This window comes from Atta colombica, unplaced genomic scaffold (genome assembly GCF_001594045.1).
Source record: "Atta colombica isolate Treedump-2 unplaced genomic scaffold, Acol1.0 scaffold189, whole genome shotgun sequence".
NCBI lineage: Eukaryota > Metazoa > Arthropoda > Insecta > Hymenoptera > Formicidae > Atta > Atta colombica.
The window spans coordinates 2,305,797-2,326,594 of NW_017259281.1; the positions used below are offsets into that span (position 1 = coordinate 2,305,797).

General features: G+C 34.1%; 3 protein-coding genes across 4 annotated transcripts in view; 1 reads left to right on the forward strand and 2 right to left on the reverse strand.

Annotated features, from left to right (window-relative positions):
* LOC108686758 (UPF0769 protein C21orf59 homolog) overlaps positions 1–20,798 on the forward strand; it is a 61,944-nt gene that overhangs the window by 25,532 nt on the left and 15,614 nt on the right. The window contains exon 1 of one of the 2 annotated variants that reach the window (XM_018192209.1): positions 19,412–19,869. The exons of the other annotated variant lie outside the window; for it this stretch is intronic. The gene's annotated coding sequence lies outside the window, so the exon portion shown is untranslated. Of the gene's footprint in view, positions 1–19,411; positions 19,870–20,798 lie in introns of those variants that run through there. 2 annotated transcript variants of the gene reach the window in all.
* On the reverse strand, positions 3,906–6,231 carry LOC108686760 (protein tipE). The gene is made up of 4 exons (XM_018192212.1): positions 5,821–6,231; positions 5,485–5,743; positions 4,396–4,563; positions 3,906–4,076 (listed from the first exon to the last, which is right to left on the reverse strand). The coding sequence occupies exons 1-4, from the start codon at positions 6,068–6,070 to the stop codon at positions 4,031–4,033; spliced, it is 723 nt and encodes a 240-aa protein (XP_018047701.1). The 5' UTR covers positions 6,071–6,231; the 3' UTR covers positions 3,906–4,030.
* Positions 6,578–10,072, reverse strand: LOC108686756. The gene is given in 4 exon segments (XM_018192206.1): positions 6,578–7,100; positions 7,103–7,121; positions 8,559–8,596; positions 8,599–10,072. Coding segments are annotated over 4 exon segments (1,473 nt in total). The 5' UTR covers positions 9,910–10,072; the 3' UTR covers positions 6,578–6,995.

The following is a 20,798-nucleotide window of genomic DNA, read 5'->3' on the forward strand; positions in this document are numbered from 1 at the left end:
TATATATATATATATATATGTAAAGAGGCGAGAAAAAGAGAAAAAGAAATCATATAGCATGATAAATATCCGGCTATAGTAAGTGCGAATATTATTAAATAGCCAAGTAACATTACGAGGACATACAACATGTGAAGATAACTATCGAATAATGTTCGTTTGTTAAAGACAAACAGCACTGCCGATTTTTCGATCGAGCATAATAGCTAAATCGTGTGGAAATAGAATTCGCATTACATCGTTTATTCGTGTATCATTAGGTTACTCATTGTCAGTTAAAATTGCTTAAAGTTATTTACATCACCCTTGCGTATAAATTATTTGAATTTATATTAAAATTTGTTCACCTATCTAAAGAGGAATCTCAAGTGAATATTTGTATTTTGCATTTTTTCTTGAGTAATGCACTTTCTAATTACCTATCCAAGGAGATTAAATATATTGTTTTTTATGAAATACTTTTATAATTTTTTCTTTCATATTGTGCTAAATTTATATTTCATATTGTACTAAACATTATTATCAATATTTAATTCTTATAATTTTTATGTAAAATAAAATTAGATTAGAAAATCATCTATGATAATCGAATAAATTATGACTATTGGAAGATTAAGTAAATTCTAAAGATTTTAAGTTCATTTACAATACAAAATCAGATTTATTATAAATTCTTTACGTTTTTCTAATTTAATTTAGGTGGAATTTAGGGGGGAGTAGTAGCGTTTCAGACTGATAGTGTTGAAAATCCAAAAGTTATCAGCGCACAATCACAAAACAAATGTTGCGCATTAAAATTTATTTAATCGAAAATATATTGTATTATTCGAAACATCTAACTGACCGTGATGATGACGTTCTCTGTCGTATTGAAAATCACATTTCCTATAACTTAACAAAAGTCATCGCCTTGAGATCCCTAATCTCTAATATATATAAATATCTTCTCTCGCGATCGATGCTCTAAGTATGCTGCCTACGACGATTACGACCGGCTAGTCGAGCTAGAGAATTTAATTGGCACTAGAACCGATACGTGATGCGAAAATTGTGCCTATATTGTATGCGAATTACACCGCTCCTAGATTGTCCGCGTAGAGCTTTCTTGGTGTTACGCTTGAAAGCTTTTAATATCACATAAGAGTTTTAATTCTAACCGAAGATGAAAATTTCGCGATGGCTTAATGGCGAACTAGATGCGATTTTTGCTTAAGAAAGCGTACGCAAATTTCAATTTGCGCCGTGGTTTCATCGAACGAGCGCACCTTGAGCAAATGTTCTCGCGATAAAGAATGCAAGAGAAATTAAGAATTTCTCCATTTATAATTCGATGCTCTAATGGTGTTTCAAATTACTTATCCGATTTCTAATTTTGATTATTCTTAAATATCGTATTACTGTAAATTACTGTAACTAAAATTTAGCATTGTTATTTAAAATTCATTTAATTTATCTGGTAAAAATAGCAGCGAGAGAGAATCGAGTCGGACGAAATCGTGTAGTTAATCACGAGATAAATTCGACGGACATTCGGAGATGATCGAGCGATCGATCGTAATGGAAACTATACTAGCAAGCTTCAAGTGGGGAATGAGTGCCGAAACATAGGGTCCATGAGAAGTTGCTATCTCATGAGAGTTCTTCCATTTTGGACACCTAAAGTAAGGCCGAGTAAGGATTCACAACCATACTAGATGTAGAGGGTTACGATATGGTTTCCATATGCTTCGAAACAAACGTTATTTTAACTAGTTTTGTCAAGTATGATACTAATTTCTTCAAGTAATTAAAAAACGCAAAGCTCAATCATCAATGAATAAAAATTATTTTAAGTAATATAAATAATTATATTAATTAATATTAAAATAGCTTTTCTAATTTTTTCGTTTACCATAATTCATTTCGAATATTTAAATTATATTTAATACATATTCGAAAATATTTTATACATTTCCTTTTCAAGTAACTACAATGAAAGTAACTCAATCATCGACTGACAAAATGAGAAATATAAACTAATTAATATGTTGCAATTACATACAGCATATGTCTTCGTTCATTTTAATCTGTTCCAAATATTCAAATTATTTAATATATTTTTAAAAATCGTTTTATACTTTTTCTGTTTTATTTTAGTGGTATCCTCGATTAAAGTTAACTAATAAATTATTATCTATATTAATTTATTTGCAAAACTTAGCAATTATGTTTGACCAAATACTATGATTGAGCGAGCATTCAATAGTAAACTATGTCGTTTCGTAGCTTACGGAATATAGTTCGCATATCCCTGCAAAAAATTCAACTTAAAAGTATATCATTATATCTATGCCTATAAACTATGCGCACAATGCGTACCAGCGTTCACGTGCGTTTTATGCGTTTTAATATATTCGTATATTTATATAATATATTTTCTCTTTGTCTATAGAATCCATGACGTGACTTGCGTCCGCGTACAAAATTCGTAACAACTCTTATATCGATTTCGAATAGAATTATGATCGGTAATATTCACAGGCTTAACTTACAGCCTAATCTTAACCTAAGTTACTTGGTGCGGAAGCGGATTTTGAAAGCAAACCGCGTCACTTGCTTCACTTATTTTTTTTCATAAAAAACTTTCACATTTTCCACTCAATATATCACCTTTGTACTCTTTTCAATATCTGCAATAATAATACTCATGGATCGCTTTTCCGATAAAATTTCTTTAAAAATATTTAATCCTATTTTAATTAATTTTAAAATTATTTTTAATTAAAATTTTAAAATTAATTATTTTATAATTATATTATTTTGCTCTTATTTTATCATTAAAAGATAACAATCTTTTCTTCTCTTATATAGTGCTGTATTAGAGAGAAATTAAACTAAATAAAAATATATAAAAGCAGCCTCGACGATCTACATTTAAAAAAATAATCACAATAGGATCAGACATGAAAAATGATTAAAACATTAACAGTTTTAGAAAATCGTAATTTAGTGTAGCGAGTAACGCGATTAGCTTGATAAGAATCCGCGTTGGAATTTATTTCTTCTGCTCGATGAAGAATGAAGATACATATTGCGCTTAGTATCGAACAATGGGTTCGTACTGCTTTCATTTCGATACTTGACTAGCGACTTAGTCACAAGGACAGCTTATGTGACTTCAATCGTAAATTCATGGCTACATAGCTTAGTCTAAACCCGATGCTGCTGCAAAACCTAATCTGTGCCATTTAAAAACTATTATGTACTGCTTAAACTTTTATCACGTAAGTAGGAAGGCGCGCCTTTATCACGATTGAGCTCGAAACACACGGAAATTTATCGTCATCATTTCGTAACTACTTCATTTGAAATTATTTTCGTAATTAATTTCTACAAGATTTTAAAATGCACAACTATACTAATGAACAATTTAGTGGATGTCAATGTACAGCATCCAATGTATTATTAATTAAATTAATTTATATTATTAATGCGATTTCGTTAATGCATAATATTATTTTCTGACATTGCCGCATGTTTCGAACCATATCTTCTCGAAACTCGCATGGAATACTGATAGATAATTGAAAAATCCGAGTTCTCATATTCATGACTCACTCTACGTCGTAAATTTAAAATACAAATAAATGCTTCGCGCAAACAATTCTTCCAATCGTTGATCCGTCAAATAAATTTGACATTATTATATTTCTTTCGAATAAGTGCTAACTAATCTCAGCTCAGATTGAAATATCGAGAAGAAGAGAGAAAAAGAGAAATATTTTTATGGCATATAAACCTAGGAATATGTTTCATTTATTGCACGAGTCAGATTAAGAGGATAAAAAAATCGGATGTAGCGTTTAAGCATTACTCTAAGACTTTTTCTGAGTAAACTCGATAACAACGAGATCCGTTTCCCCGCTTTTTGCAAATTTTTCCTAAATGATATTGCTCGATCGCTTAAATTTAAAAAGTAAAGTACGCTGGAGCCATTCGGAGATACTTTCTGGGATCACTCCCGTGCCGGGGGGTGAGCCCTTGGTAGCAGTCAGTATTCCTCTTCGTCTTCCTCGAATTCGTCCTCTGCCAAGATGCTGTTAAAATAAAAAGGTCAATAAATTACAGACATAAAAAGGAGAATAAGTAATATGAAAATTGCAAGATGAATGGAGGAATTACTTTGACAATTAAAATTCTACAAATCATATAATATCTAAAAGCTAAAAATGAAAGAAAAATATGTGTAATATAATTTAAAAAAAATTAAAAGAATTCATCAACGTTTGATCTTTCATTTACGCAATACTCAATTGCCATTGATTATCGTAGCAATCATATGGTGATTTCAAAGTAATTCCGTAGAATAAAATTTTTTCTGCTAGCCCGTACCGGGCACTGCATACATACACTTACTCTTCCTTTCTAGCATACTTGTCCATTAAATTGCGACTCGATCCGCCGCAAGTCTTGTTGATCGGCGGACAATACCAGTAGCATAGCACACCGAGCGTCGTAGCGAACAGTACTATGGGCACGATCAAGGCCAACACCAAATGCCTCAGATTTTCATCCCACGAATATCTGCAAACATGAAATAGTAAGGCTATGCTCTTTGCTAATGAGAAATAGACGATTGTGCAAACCGATGTGTGATTTTAAAAAAAAAAACTCGGTCATAAAATTATTCTGATAATGCGCCATTATATCAATGATTTCTTCAAATTTTTATCCTGATTAAAAATTGTGGCATTACGGCACTGTTTATATTTAGTTTATATTTATATTTAGACGATTAATTGTGTAACTATCAGTACTATAACAAGTGCATAACAATTTTTAATATCCAAGTAGCAGTTTGAAGAAATCGATATAATAGTGTATTAATAATTAATTTCGTGATTGTATGTTTGTAAAGGAGCTCACGATCAATCATGTTGAGCAACATTGCTTGTTGTACAACGTGATTGATTATGAATGAGGCTGATTGACGATTTACTATTATGTAAAATTATTATTATAAAAATCTGCCTGATATTTTTGACCTATTTACTTCATGAATAATGGCACAAATGAAAGTGTTAAAAAGAGATTAATTTTTGTAAAATTGTAAATATATTAATAAATGATTACATTTCATAAAGCGCATGATATCATATTATCCTTATCGTTCCTTAAATATTAAACAAAGATAAAATAATATACCATGTACATTAAGTTCTCTAAAATTTTTAGAGTGAACCTCATTTTGAAGAGTGAAATCTCACTTTTAAAAATTGAAAATGGAGTCACTCTTTTCCAAAACTGGTTCAATTTTTATTCTTTAGAATGAGATTTCACTTCAAAGAGTTTAAAGTGCGCTTTATGGAACGCAGTCATTATATGTTGCATAACTTTTCAAGCAACTTGATTAATCGTGAATGGGCCTCTTTTTATGCGAGAAACAGCGCACTATGTTTTGCATTAAGAATTGAATTCATACATACATCATCTCACTGATCATACCTTGCGACAACTGTCTCTGGATGTGTTCTACTGTAATAACAGGGAAATATCTTTCCCATATTTTCATAGGCGTATTTCTTGGCGAAAATAGTACAGTTGACTGTGGGTGGGTAACCGCATCCTTCTGTGTTCACAAAGAACTTGGTATCGGTAACGTCCCATGATACTGAACCCAATGGCTTCGCCGTAAATTCCTCGTATGGGAGTCTGGTGTAATTGACTTTGATTTGATGACAACGAAGCGCAGCGCTCGTACAACCTAGACAATAATAATTATATGATCGATTACATTCAAACATTTATTAAACGCGAATACAAAAGGGATCGAAGATTCACCTTCTCTGCAGCTCGCCCACGAACAGTTCTTCAACCCCTCCGCGTACACGTGCTCCGTCGTGACGCAAGCGACAGCATGCGGCGAGAAATCCGCCAGAATGGTGGTTATCGCCGGCTCGACGACGAACGGGATCAGAAACAGAAAGGCGAAAACCGCAAGGATTGCTGTAGTGCCTAGGCAGACCGAAGTATAAAACTTGGCCTTATCGATCATGGCGCCGATCTTGGACTCCTCCACCTGGACGCCCATTATCACCGTCGATTCGTCGGAATCAATGATTGCGACTTTTTGTGGGTCACGAAGACCCTACTCGTAATTTACTTAAAAATTTCTCGAAAGATGCGTATAACCACGATTTGCGTGGCCGATTCAGAGCACGTCCGAAAAGACGTGCTTGTAGTCCTTACGACACCTCGATTCACACTGTGACTCCTTCTTGTCCGATGGCTGCAGCGGGAGAGGAAATAATTTTCCTCGAATGAGGAATAAAATATTACATCTATGACGCAGACTGATTAAGCAATCTTAATGAAAATATAATTTGTTTTATTTAAGAATTAATCTAGAAACTTGTAAAATTGGACAAGATATGATATGACGAAGTAAATAACAATTATTCAACTTTTTAGATGTAAATAGAACTTATATAAAAAATTTTGGAATATGAAGCTTCTTGAGGTAAAGATCTTCGAGCTTGAGTAGGCCGACTTTCGTCGATATTGCTAGATTGCTCACATTGTCGTTCGCACTTCTGGTGTTTATGATGAGTTGTAGTTAAGATAAGCAAGGTTATCGAGAGCTCGTCTCGTGTCGATCATTCATCAGCAAGGCGCGCCTCTTGACTGTTAAACTTTAATTATTGGTCGCGACAAATCAATCAGAAAAGGGGAACCTCTTAAAAACTACAAATGTCACGTGTGAAAAACGCCAAAATTGAGTAAATCTTCTGTCTTGAATCGTTCTTTTCTGAATGAGAGAATCGTCCGGAATTATACGTTCGGTATCATGACAACATCTGCTCGTGTCACATAAGCATGCGTGCGCGGTCTTTCAAATATTTAGTGCAGGCAGTGCGAGTAGATAAATTCTTCCTGATCTCTTTGTTATGATCTGACCACTCTTTTTCGCTTCGTTTTCTTGATACTTTTGCAGGAATGTATACGTGTTGCGTTTTTTATTTTATTAAATTGCAAGATGAGAATTTTTTTATCACGCGTTCCCCCCCTCCCCACACTTCAGTAATGCCCGCGCAGGGAGAATATCGACTGACGAGCCGGACTCTCCTCCAGGAGGGGAATGCCTGTTAACACAACATTAAAATCTATATTGCAACATTAATAAAAGTGATTATCTATCAGTAAACAGCTCGCGGATTTCTCTTTTCGAATTTAAGCTTTGGACTTCGTAGAATAGTTCAAAATAAATAACAATCATATTTATTCTAATACATTTAATTGAATGATATATTTGTTTAAAGTTATTTAAATATTCTTCTAAAATAACCAAATAAAACAATTGCTTTTTATTTGGTATTTTCAATTAATCGTAATAACGTTGACCGAGTTTTTAATCTGCGGATTGCAAAATAAAGAAATAATATTACGCTGTATCTCTATAACAACACAAACATTGAAACAAATACATCTTCAATGTGACAGTATGTTCCTAAAAAGATCAATCCTTTAACGGAGTGTAGCATATCTATAACATTGACGATCATAGATTTACGTCTAGAAAATGAATGTATGTATGAATGTATCGAAAAATTCGGCATCTATATTGTTTAATTGCACTTAAGAATTGAAGATGCAAAAAAAGTGTGTGCATTGAACATTGAAAATATAATGCTTATTTCTTATTGCCAAAAAAGTTGTACATCGATAAATCAATAAATCAAAATATCAATACGCTTTTCACTTACAAGATTTTTGAGAAAAATCAAAAAAAATTTTTTAAATGATAAAACAGTGCCGCCGCTAAAGAATTAAATTTTGTTATATCACAATAATATACATTGAATACAAATGATGTTTCTCTTTAAAGATTGTTAACTTATTACAAATGAAAATTAATTGAAACTCAAAAATATATATTTTTATTATGATAGATGATAGATGATACATACATATAAAATTAAATATCTTGAATGTTAAATGCTATTTTAATCCTTTTAACATTCGTATTCAAAAAAATGTATTTCTTATACTGATATACTCTACACATATCCAAAGCTCGTATTATCTTTCCTCGATGAAAAGATAATAACAAAATATTTTAGTGAATAATGAGCGTTGGAAAAATAATTCAATTCACATATATTACTTTAGGTCTGATTTTATTAAAATTACAGTATCTTCATGCCATGCCATTTAAATGGTTTAGATTTATAAACTAAGAAATTTGCACAATGACAAGAATTATTATAAAAGTTATAATAGTTATTAAATAATTATAAAAATTATTATTATTACAACGATCGCGCAAAATGATTAATTTCTATCGAATGAGAGAAAAAAGAAGAGAAGAGAGAAGAAGGTATAATTTTAGACAATTGTATTGTCAATCGCGGATGAAAGTTACATAAAATTAATTATAAATAAATATTGTAAACTACAAGACAAGAGAAATCGAATGAAACACCTTTTGTAATGTGAAAGAACTGATTTAGGGCGATTTACAACTAATTATAACACCATGCCTTAGAACGCAACTATTTTCTGCCGAAAACAAGTCTTACGTGACGGATCTCAGAGCGCCATGACGGAGTCTCCTCCGCCAGCATCCCCTAAGTTGCCCGACGCGCTTCTCTCTATCGAGACCAGCGTGCCGGGCGTGCCCTTGAACCTCATTTTAGCGTCGTCCCCGACGACGACTGTTCTCTGACAGAAGATCAGAGTTAGACAGCTGACGACAAACAAAATACTCGGCAGCAATAACGCGATCAAAAACTCTCTATAGGTTGTGTGTAGATCGAATCGTGACACGACAACGCCCGTGTTATCCTCAGCGTAGTAACACGGGAATCTAGCACGCGCGTTATGATCGGACCCGTCCTTCCCGTATTCGTGAAGGAATTCTTTGCACTCATCTCGAAGCGTGTTCACGCATCCCTCGAGGTTGATCAACAATTTACTCTCGTTGGCGATGATCAGGCTCTGCTCCGGCGGTGCGACTGACTTATCGTTGTCCAGGGGTTTCGTGGCAAATATATTTAAGTAGGACAAGTAAGTGAAGTTCGTCAAATCGCTTAGCAGATCTTTCTCCAGCACGGAACCATTGATGCAGTCCACCGCTTCCACCCCCAATGTGGAATTAAAAATCCCGTAGCAGGAGGCCATCATGACGTCGCCACGATCTTCGTGCCATATCTCGCGATTAGTTGCCACGTCTATAGCTCGTTCGCACTGGCTCAAGTACACTTTGTCCCCACTAAGAAGGATCATATTCTTATTCCTGGTTGGGATATCGACGCATCTGCGATCGCAATTGTAGGGAGTGCGTATACGCTCGCAGGTGCCGCGATTACAATTGAATAGGCCGTCTATGTCTATACAAGTGATTTTGCCACGGCGACCTGAACACTTAAGGGGTGGATCCGTGTCGTGGAACATGCACTCGAAGGCATCGGTGATATTGATGCAGGTGCCCGAGGAGCAGTTGAATGTCCCGGTCAGATTGCGACACTCATCCGCGATGCACTTTGACTTCTTTGCGTTCTCCTGATCGATACCATAGCAAGTCTTATTCGTCGTGTTCGTACAGTTCGCTAACAGAATCGTGGATCCGTTCCTGCGGAGATTCACATGAATCTGCACGCAGGGCCCGGAGGTCTTGGACAAACACCATTCGCCACAACTACCCCATTCGCAATTGTCAGCGTTCACCGCTCGAATTGTTGTGCACATCACGGGTACTTCGCTGATGCCCGATTGGAACGCCCGTCCACTGGGCATGTAGATTGCGACCGTCAGATACACCAACGCGACCGAGGACAGCACCATCGTCATCTGACAGATGCAGATGGTGCCGCAGATGCGGCCATCCTGCGGTGGTATCACCAGGTTTTCCACCGGAACTGGTTTCGGCATTCTTCTTCTGCTTCTTCTGCTCCGATTGGATTGATCGCTCACCAATCGATTGTCTACGTGCACTTGTTCATCTTATATGGACGAAAGTGTAATTGATATTTTGCTAAATAAACACATTATTTATGTTTACTTGAATAGATTGGAGAAGACTCAATGATGATTTAATAACTATTTAAAGACCATAAATCAATCGAAGGTTGTTCGTATTTTTCTTCAACAATCTTATCAGCATTTGTAAAGAAAAAAGATCACTCTTGAATTCTCCAACATCTTAATAAGATATAATGAAAACCTTCAAATTGTACATATCATTATTGTTACTGGCTATTATATAAGTCAAAATTGCACTTTTATCGATAAGTCCCACAACACTCGTTGCTGAATGGGAAAATATTTTAACAAAGATAATTATTTTAACAAAGACAGTTTTATTAAACAGACTTTCAAGCGTTTCAATCACCAAAAATTAAGCGGTTAATGTTGTTGCACAGCTTTTTATATCTCGTGACATGTCGCGAGGATCGTTCGTCGCAACATTCCGTATCACATCACAAACACGACGCAGCGTTGATGATTCAGCCTTTATCTCGATCTTTACGTTACTTTTCGCAAAATCGCGAATTCGTCGAATCCCGCCCCACACAGAAATATAAGCGCATTTGCATCATCGGCATTCCACGTCAAAGGTTTCCACGCGCGTAAAAGTCTCTTTCCTTTTTACCGCAGGACGAGTCTACCCGCGCGCATGTTCTGTCCGGTCCTCGTGTAATATGCGCCGACGGCACCCTCGCGCGAAGACGCACATTGATCGCGGTGCCGCGCGACTGCGCATCGCCGGACTGCAACGATACCGTCCGCGTTACTGCAATTGACGTCATGTACTACGAAGACTTCTAAGGGAGGATGATGCAGAGTGATCTCCAGAGATGGCGGGTTTCGATCAATTCAGATCAGCTCAATTCGGTCGCGATTTTTTGAAATTTTTCGCGAGTCGCCAAACGACAATACGAGTTGGAGAACGTCAGAATTTTTCTAGTAGGACATTTTTTTATATTTTCCTATTTTTTAAAAGATTCAAGATTTATACGATTTGTATAAGAGTTCTTAAGTTAAATTTAATTACATCGTTTGAAAACTTTTATTTAATGTTATATAATTAAAATCTGATGAACTGGTAATGATGCGAGTTAAGTAAAGGTTTTCTAAAAAAAACTTTAAAAATAGTCAAGCATGCTATGAGGAATCATAATAAAATCGCTGCTGAGAATAAAGTAGGTTAAAGCAAAGTGTCCCAAGTACGAAGCGGAATAATTTCCAACTGCATTCATCTAATGTGGATTACATGTATATGCATTGCAGACAATGGCGTAGTAAGAAAAAACAACGCCCATACTTTCCATCATAACCTCATGTCTTCTTTACTACACTATTAACGTACAATCACTGATAGACTAATTAACAGATAGCTTTTTCAATTTGTTAAGCAGTATCTTTGCATTTTATCCCTTTTCTTTCACATATAACATACTTGCAATACTGATATATAAAAAATAGACAGCAAACTCTAAATTTTAAATAAACTCAAAATTTTAAATAAGTCAATTTTTTTAATGAGACAATTAAATCGCGCAGAAAATAAAAGACCACATTAATAATAAGAAGAGAAAACAGTTTTTTTTGTCGAAAATTATGACAGCATTAGATGAAAAAATCGTCTAATCCCATAGATTAAGCAACGAATGTTAAAAATGCATTATACGGAATAAATACTAAGTACTCTAAAAAATTTTAATAAGTTATTCTTCATATAAATTTCAAAACAGACAAAAACGTCTTCACGTGGTCATATGTCCGAACTGACTTAATTTTAAAGATATAAAGTATCTAAGTTAAAGAAAAATTTCATTTTTTTTTAATTGTGGAAACCATTTCAGATTATGAATTTCAGATTATTTTGAAACATACAAAAAGTTCCATTAAAATAACCCAAAATTGGTTTTTAAAATTTAAAAAAAAACAATTTTTCTTTCAACTTTAACATCTTTCTGTAATTTATGATCTTTTGTATTCCGTTACAAATAAGTCTTTTATTTCTGCTTGTAAAACGAGGAAATATGTATGTGTATTAATGAATTCGCGTTCGTGCAAAGACGGTGTCCAAGGCGGATCACCCTCTTCGTCTCTCCCTTTACTACGCTACTGATTGCGGGTGATAGGCCTATGCAAGGAATTCTTAAGAGGTCTAGGTATAACGATGAAACTAGGTCAACAATCATTTGTTTTTATTAAAATGATTGACAATGACAATATTTAGCGCGGTTTAATTTTGTGTTCTCTTTTCTTTATGTTCTCTTTTCCGATTAAAAAAACAAAAACAGAAATTAATACATGATCATTATTTATATTGATGTTTTACGTCTTGTAGATTAATGCTGAAAACAAATTCCAGCGACCATTTTAAAAGATAACTGGTATGTCAGTCGTAAAGTTTTATGTGTCTCTTCTAATATATCGAAGCATGTTTCTCCAAGAGCACGTAAAATATTTTATCTCCCGTAAACGTAAATGTACAATTTGTAATTCCCTTTCTGAATCTACAAAATTCACTTTACAAAAATTTCATAAGTAAGATTCGTTTAATTTCTCAACGATATTAATTCTTAAATGCTATCCCGATAAACACAAATAATAACATTATATCAATATTATAATTTTCTAATCAACAATATTGTAAATATAATATATACATGTACATAACAGTTACATTGTTGAATAGAAAAATGATGTTATGTTATTGTTAATTTGTGTTCAGCGGAATTTTTATACAAAATCTTCTAATTGTAAGAATCTCAATTCTTTTTTCTTTTCATCACATAAAATGGATCTGTTCCGATACTGTGACACAGTTTTGTTAACGACCTTCGCAACATGTGGCAGTTTAACCATGGAAAAAGGCGAGAATGAGAGAAGAGAGAAAACGCTGACAAAACGCGAATAAAAGAGTATAACAAAAATGAAGCTTACAGTGTTCGTATTTTATCGAGCGCCAGGCTTAGACGGTGTGGCGCCTCCGTTTTATACGGTTTTCTACTAATGTATAATACACACGCTTTGGTCTCTCGTATCACACAGAATCACGCAACTTGAATCGTGTCAACATCAATTTTTTATATTGATTGGCACGGGAAAATACGAGCAATTTTTATGATAATTTCCTTATATATTTTTATATTTTTCATAAAGCAAGGAATAAAGATGGAATCTACAAAATGATTCTTGTATTATAATTAAATGGAAAATATATGTCTTGATAAAGAAGAACAGAGGCAGCTGAAATTTTTCAGAGATTAAAGCTAATAATAAGAAAGTATTTAAATAAAAGAATGTTAGACTGCATTCATAAAATAGCAGTTCTCTGTTATTAACTTTCTTTTTTATAGGAATTTACAAATTGATAAATAAATAATTCCAGATGTGTAACATTAGAGAAAATACGCATCAATATTGACAATATTATGCGATATAATTGTGCGACTCGATCGAATATTAAATGAGGTCGACTGAAATAGAATTTGTCGCGTTTCTGCAGCTCACCTGAGAATCGATCACCTGAATTTAAATTATTCAGCGCAAAGAACTTTCGCAACGCGGATATATTTCCGTATGTATTCTCAATCTATCGGTGGACCAGTATAAACGTAACTTTTATCACTCGATAATATTCCATCTATACCGATGTTACAAAACATGTTTTACATCTAGTTATAAAGACTGTAGATACCGATCTATAATACTCATAGATAATGCAGCAACATGATATATATGATTCACATCGCACATATTTTGTCACGCAATAAAATAAAGTAGTAAGACAATAATGTAAATAATAAACGCGCGCGCGCGTTACGATAAAATTATTTCATATTGAAGATAATATCGAAAAATGATCTCATATTTGTTTAAGTTTTCTTCCTTCTTTTAAATAAATATAACAATTGTAGATACATTAATTGTTTAAAAAATATTGTAGATATATTGAGAAAAAAGTACATATTTGATTTTTTGTTTGATCAAACGTTTAAACGAACGCGTGATTGACACGTGTTGTAACCAAGAATGAAAGATCGATCGCGCTATGACTGACAATGCGCTAAACCTGACCATTCTCTATTTAATTCCATACATTTTTAATTTACAATTTCAATTTGTGTATAAAAAAAAAGAAAATTTCAAATTTTTAATGAAACAGAAAAAATTCCGTTTGCTGTAGTACAGACACAATTACGCAAATAGATTAAATGGAGCAGTCTACTTCACAATTGCAATAAAATTGCAATGATACTGATACTATTTTACTTGTGCAGAAAGACACATTTAGAGAAACATTTATGGGAAAACTTAATAATAGCTTCTTCCCACGCGCGTTGCGTCATTTCTTGTTTGATAGTGCGAATCACTAAAGATATGTCACTGAAATTCCATGTATTTCGAACTACCCTCATCGAAATTATTATGATAAGATTATAATGACTCATAAAATTCCACAGTGATTCAGATCACCATTAACAATCCTCCAAAATTATTGAAGATGTAAAACGAAACATTGCTTTTTTGCTTCCCTCATTGATCAGCCGGTAATAGCGTCACGGATTCACGCGATACGCGATAGCTGATCAAACGGCAAAAGACACGTGCAAGTACGTGCGAAGCTTGGACGCACCTTACAGGAAGTTGCGGGAGTAATTTCACTGTGAAATAATCACCTGTCAAGCACTTGTCACGCGTTGTTTACGCGGGTTTTGTCGTTCGCCACCTGCTCGCCGAGGGGATGTTACGCGCTCAGAATCCGCGCTCTTCGCGGGGTGAAAACAATTAGAGGACGTGCGCGGAACAATGCGGGGTTGCGTCCGGATCTTCAATCTGTACTTACGCAATGGTGGGATGAATTGCCGTTCCGGTGTAAACCGCAGAAAATCCGCTTTCCGCAGTCTCGTCTGATCTGCCGAGGGGAAACAAATATGGCGGTACGACAGTCGTACTGGAGCTGCAACAGCTCCATCTCGCAGTTACCGTATTGTACCACAAAATCAATACATCGGGTTGCTACCAACACTATCGTTTTGTTACAGCGACCGAACCGCAACGGGCACGCACATCTATGCTTCTATGCCAGTGAACTACCTACGCGTCTCATCACGGCAGTAAAATAGGATTTATCTTGAATGAAAATCAGAAGATCATCTAATATCCTAGTAAAATTTGTATCGAATCAATCCATGCTGAACTCCCTCGGTCGGCCCACTCGCGTACTTTCCTGTATTCTCTCAACATCATTTCTAGTCATTTCGATCGACGGCGAATCTTCGCGAAAGATATGACGATCCTCTTCCCTTTGACGTCATGAAGAGCGGCTTGGGACATAAAGAGTTAGAAGATCGATCGATTCTATTTCTTAGCGCTTGACTTACATCGCTGACTCGCTAATCGAATTAGGGGGTTTGCAGGAACTGATTACACACACATACACACATATATACGCACGCAGGAATTCTGGGAACTGTCCCAATCTCAGATTCATCAGCTGTTTTCTTCAATTGCCTCAAAATTCTCTTGAATGTCACTATTCCAGATTGAAATGACGGCAATTGATACATGGATCAAACACGTGCAGTTAATTTCAGGCGCATCGTTAATTTATCGGAATTGGAATGGATATAAGATTATATCGCATAGATACATCATCGACTCATCCGAGAGATATATTTGCACCCACTCGTGCGCGCATTCATAACCATAAATAGAAATGCGGCATCCGATATCTCCAATAATCCATTCCTTTGGCTCTTCCGTATTTCGAACTCTGTTCTATGAAAAAATATACGCTAAGATATATGCTCGTACATGAATGCTCGGACGAACATTTTCGTTTGTTCATTATTAAGTTGAAAAATTTCTTTTTATTCTTTCGGTTTGTGATAATATTTATTCTATAGGAGTGTCATATCCAAATAGCAATGTAACGGTATTTGTCGTCAATTTTTAGTATTAATATGACAAATTATGTCAGTTTGCTATCTTAATAAGATTTATTAGGTTTGATAAAATGTGGATATTTGTGTAATATATATTGATATTAAAATCTTTTAAAACAAGATTTATGAGATTTATTGTTGTTGCGAAATGGGTTTATCGTGTAATTTCTGGTTATCCGGATATTAGTCCAGCGTGATTTCTCTCTAAACAAATCAAATTTTATAATAAAACATTATGATTATACTTGTTACTCCGCACTCATTAGTTTAAAAAACCAAATTATAAATGTACAATAGTATACACGTATACAATTTTTAATCTAACGGAATCTATTTTTTAATCTAAATTTGTTTATTATATTACAAATTTATTAACTTATTCAGAAATTTTATAATCACTTCTATGATCATGACTTTATCTATTCAATGTCGACTCCAATATATTGAAGTCACACTTATTGGTATAAGGTTACTTTAATTTGTTTCTGCCAAAATAAAAAATTTAAATAGTATCGATTCGTACAAATCTGACAATTAGTAAAGACTTGGCAGCATCATTTACATTTTCGATATGACACAAAAACAAGCAATCGAGGGAGTTGCCCTGCATTTCAGTTTACTGGCTGTCAGCCAAATTTTCCACAGGACCGCCAACGAGAGGGACGAATCAGACTGGAACTATCCCCGGCTACATCATTAAGGTCAATCTGCCTCACTATGCCAGTATGGCACCTCATGCCATGCCGATAAAGAGGATAGTACAATGGCGGTTCTACTATTTTTACACGATAATTCACATTTTTATTCATAGAAAACATCACATGAACAAAGAGAAAAAATGCTGCGTACTTTATTAAAAACAATTAAAATTCTACATTTTCACGTTATTACGCATTCGTGGAAATGTAACGTTCTCTTTTTAATTAATTTATTTATGATTTCTATTTTCATTTTGTTGTCGTTTTCCAATTATATATCTTAATATAGTCGACGATGTTCTCGATGTTTGTCTAAGAAAAAAAGTATTAAACAATAAATGCAAAAGATTTATAAAATAGTCTCTGAATCTATTCAAGCATTTAAAATTTATAGACATAATTAGAATTGTTAATGATTCCATATTTTAATATCAAGAAGTAATACCTTATTAATATTATATAATTAATATTTTCGAACAATTAACAAACTTAATTGAAAATAAATAGATATTGATTTTTGACAATTTTTCTATAGGATCTTCAAGCTATCACATCTTCTTTTCTTTGTGCTGACATTTCGCTTTTCTTTACGAATTGAAAGCAAAATTGTGTAAATGTTCTCAATTTCTCTAATTAAATTTAAACATGAGTGAATTTGATAATCACAAAATGCAAATCGTACTCTATATTTCATAGCCATTGCGACACTTACGACGCGAAATATCAAAGAACATACAATAAACTGCATTCACCGTCTTAATGGAAGCCGCTGCAAATCAATTGACATCTTTCTTAAAAGCATTTACACAATTTTAGCGATACGACTGATGCGGAAGTTACATTACTTGGTAACTGATGCTTTCTTCGTCGTCAGATGGAAATTAATATTGAGACTTGTTCGACCGATCATCTGAAGTCATTCGTTTGACGTTCGACGTCATTTACGATAATAATAACTCTCCGAACTATCTGGAAAAATAGCACCTAAGAGATGATATATTATTTATTGAAGATATATTATTTATTAATAAACAGGTACTTAAAATAAGTTTGTGTCACTGAAATCATCAATAATAGATCGAAAGCATCAAATCTCTTAAAATTTCTGCATCTTGTAACTGAAGCAAACCTTAGCAAAGAGCTTAACTTCGTTTTGTTGACTTTGTCACTGTTCCAAACTAGACCGAAGCACTTATTGGTTTTCCTTCTTAATGGAAAGGATATCAGCACTTCGTGAAATAAAAGAAAAGTGTATCTGACTATCTGACATATAAATAAGATATATAAATAAGATATTGCTTTATTTTCTTCAACTCTAAGACTTTTTTCTAATATAAATTTTTTAAATATAAATCTATTTCCCAGTAAGAATATCAGTTCATAAATAAATCTTGATATCGATTTAAAGAAAAAGCACATAAGTCTGCTTTAATCAATATCTGAATGTCAAGTTAAATCTTAAATGAATAATCGAATAAGCTTCTTATTCCGAGTAGTCGCAGTTATTCTCTAATCGAAAGGTCACTATATCGAACCATTCGCATCTCAAAATGTCTCCATTTTAAGCATTCCACTTGGTATTCCCTTAAGACGAGATTTCAAATGACAGCTATAAATATGGACCTAAGAATCCGAGATTAAAATACACAATGGTCGCAACGCTGGAATAAGGGTAATAAAAATCCCTGTTATTTCTTTTTACATACAAGACGAGATCCATAATTCAGCTCCGACTTAATTACAACGCATTACTCTTATTTCTCGACCAATCCCTTGGATCGATGGTAAAACAGTCTCTCGAGGGTATTGCTGTATTGCATTGAATAAATAATAAGAAATAAGGTAAAAAGTATAGATGAAAACAATAATATTAGAAACAAAAATCATTCAAATACCATTTTAACATCATACATTGTAAAAAAAAGTATATGAAATTACATAAATAATATGTGTAAAAATTACACAATTTATATAATGGAAATATGAAATTGTGCATTTTTACAAAAATTAGTACTTTTATCTTTAATTGTGTAAATATATTTTTGTATTAGATAGAAAATTATACACAATAACAAAAATGCATTGATAAAATGCAATTTTTTCTTTGCAATTTTGTCTTTCTCATTGAAAGATTTAATCTTTAAAAACGGACATATAATTTTTTAAATTTCATTCTGTTAAATGCCATGCTATTTTTAATAAATCTAAATTATACAGTACATTACACATTAGAAAAATTTGTATACTTCTCTAGAAAAAAAAAGCTCTAAATCTCTTTATAATATTTCAGATCATCAATTTTAACATTTCTGTCTTTTCCTCTATGTGATTAAAGGTTATAAAAAGTTTCGAAAGAAAAAAAAATGAAATTTCATTAGGGAAAAAGGGGATGGCAGGGACAATGGGGAAGGGGAGGGCTAGGATAATGGGGAAAGAAAGCTTTGATATCATGTATTCGAGAAGATGTATGAGAGAATTACGATATAAATTAAAAAGCGTGACTGACAAGACAGCAGCAGCAATAAATTGTACCGCGGGAGTAATCGTGGGAGAAAGCACGAGGGGCGCTTTCGAAGAAGAGGGAACGCAAGGTGATCAGGGGTAGTCCCGGACGACGGCGATGCTTCGCGCCGTCGTCGGCCTCGTCGTCGGCCTCGTCGTCGTCGATGACAGTAGTGACGGTCGATGCTACGAGGTACCGTCGTTGGCGCTGGTATCGCTAGAAAATAAGCTCGCCCGAAAGCTCCACCGACTGCAGTAGCCCGGCATCCGTCGGCGCCGCGGCCAAGACGAAAGATTTATACGTACGTGAACTTCGTTCTATCATAGAAAGTCTTGCCGATGAAAGCTCATCGCTGAAAAACGCACGCTATGCGGACTTTGTCGTGATCTACGAATTGCGGAACAATATATCATTTTTTTATCTTTCCGTCTCACCCTTTTCCCCTTTCATCCCTTACGTCCTTCTTCTCTTTATTCTCACCCCCGATTTAATCATCCCTTCGGCCAGAGTGTCGTGACGAAAGCTGTGATTCGCGTATCGCAGGAACAAATGTGCACGGTGGACAGCAGTGTGACATAGTGCGCGGAAGTAGGAGACGAAGAGATCGGCAGGTGGGCAGAAGAGCGAGGAACGTGGGAAGAGGAGAAGCAGAAGGTGGATGACGATGATGAGAGGGCACAGGAAGAGGGCGCCGAGCCCTGATGCATTCGCATCTTCTACATAGGGGGTACCGTTACGTCGACCCCAATAACGAAAGAAGACTGATCGAGTTTTCTTTGCGTGACTCACTCCAATTGAGATTCTTTACGGGTTTAAATCGCTTGAGATTCAGCAACGCTTGAGGCGCTTTGAAATATAACACCGAAAATATTGCTAATTGTCGCAGATTTCGTAAAAGAGGAGGTTTAAATTTTTGCGAGCTGATAAAACCTATTCGCGAATAAACCATTAATCGAAAATCATTATATAAAATAACATATTTTTTGGGTGTAAGTTTGCATTATGAAGAAAAGCTTTTAAAAACACATTTATATTTAAGAAATTTTATACTTGGAATATTCACTTTTCATTATTCAATCAACTATTTTTTTAGATTTTAAATGATTATGTTCTAAAATTATTGTTTAATGTGGTGCAAAATTATTTCTTTTCTTCCATTCTATTTTATAAGAGTAAATAATAATTGTGGCAGTAAATGTTACTTTTGACATAAATCTTGAAAAGCGTGTGCGTGAAAAAAGTAATAAAGAATTACGTAAATAGATTTAACTGTCATTAATAAAATACATGGTTATAGTAAAATACAGAATATTTTGTTACAAAGAAGTTACATCATATTATTTTTGTACATTTTACGATTATAATTATTTTAAATTAGTGATTGCAGCAAAATCCAAGAATATGATATTGCTTTCACACCATCTTTTTTAGAAACTGTTAACAACTTTAAAGTAACCGTGACTTTTATTATCTATCCCCTATGCTATAAAAATTATATTAGACAAAGGAAAGGTTAGATAGGCTTGCAATAGAAACACGCTATACAATCGGATATATAACTTACAACGTAAATTTTGCGTTAAAAGCAAACTTAAGAAAAGTTATTACTATTATTTTTGTGCATGTCATAAAAAATTAAATATATATATATATATA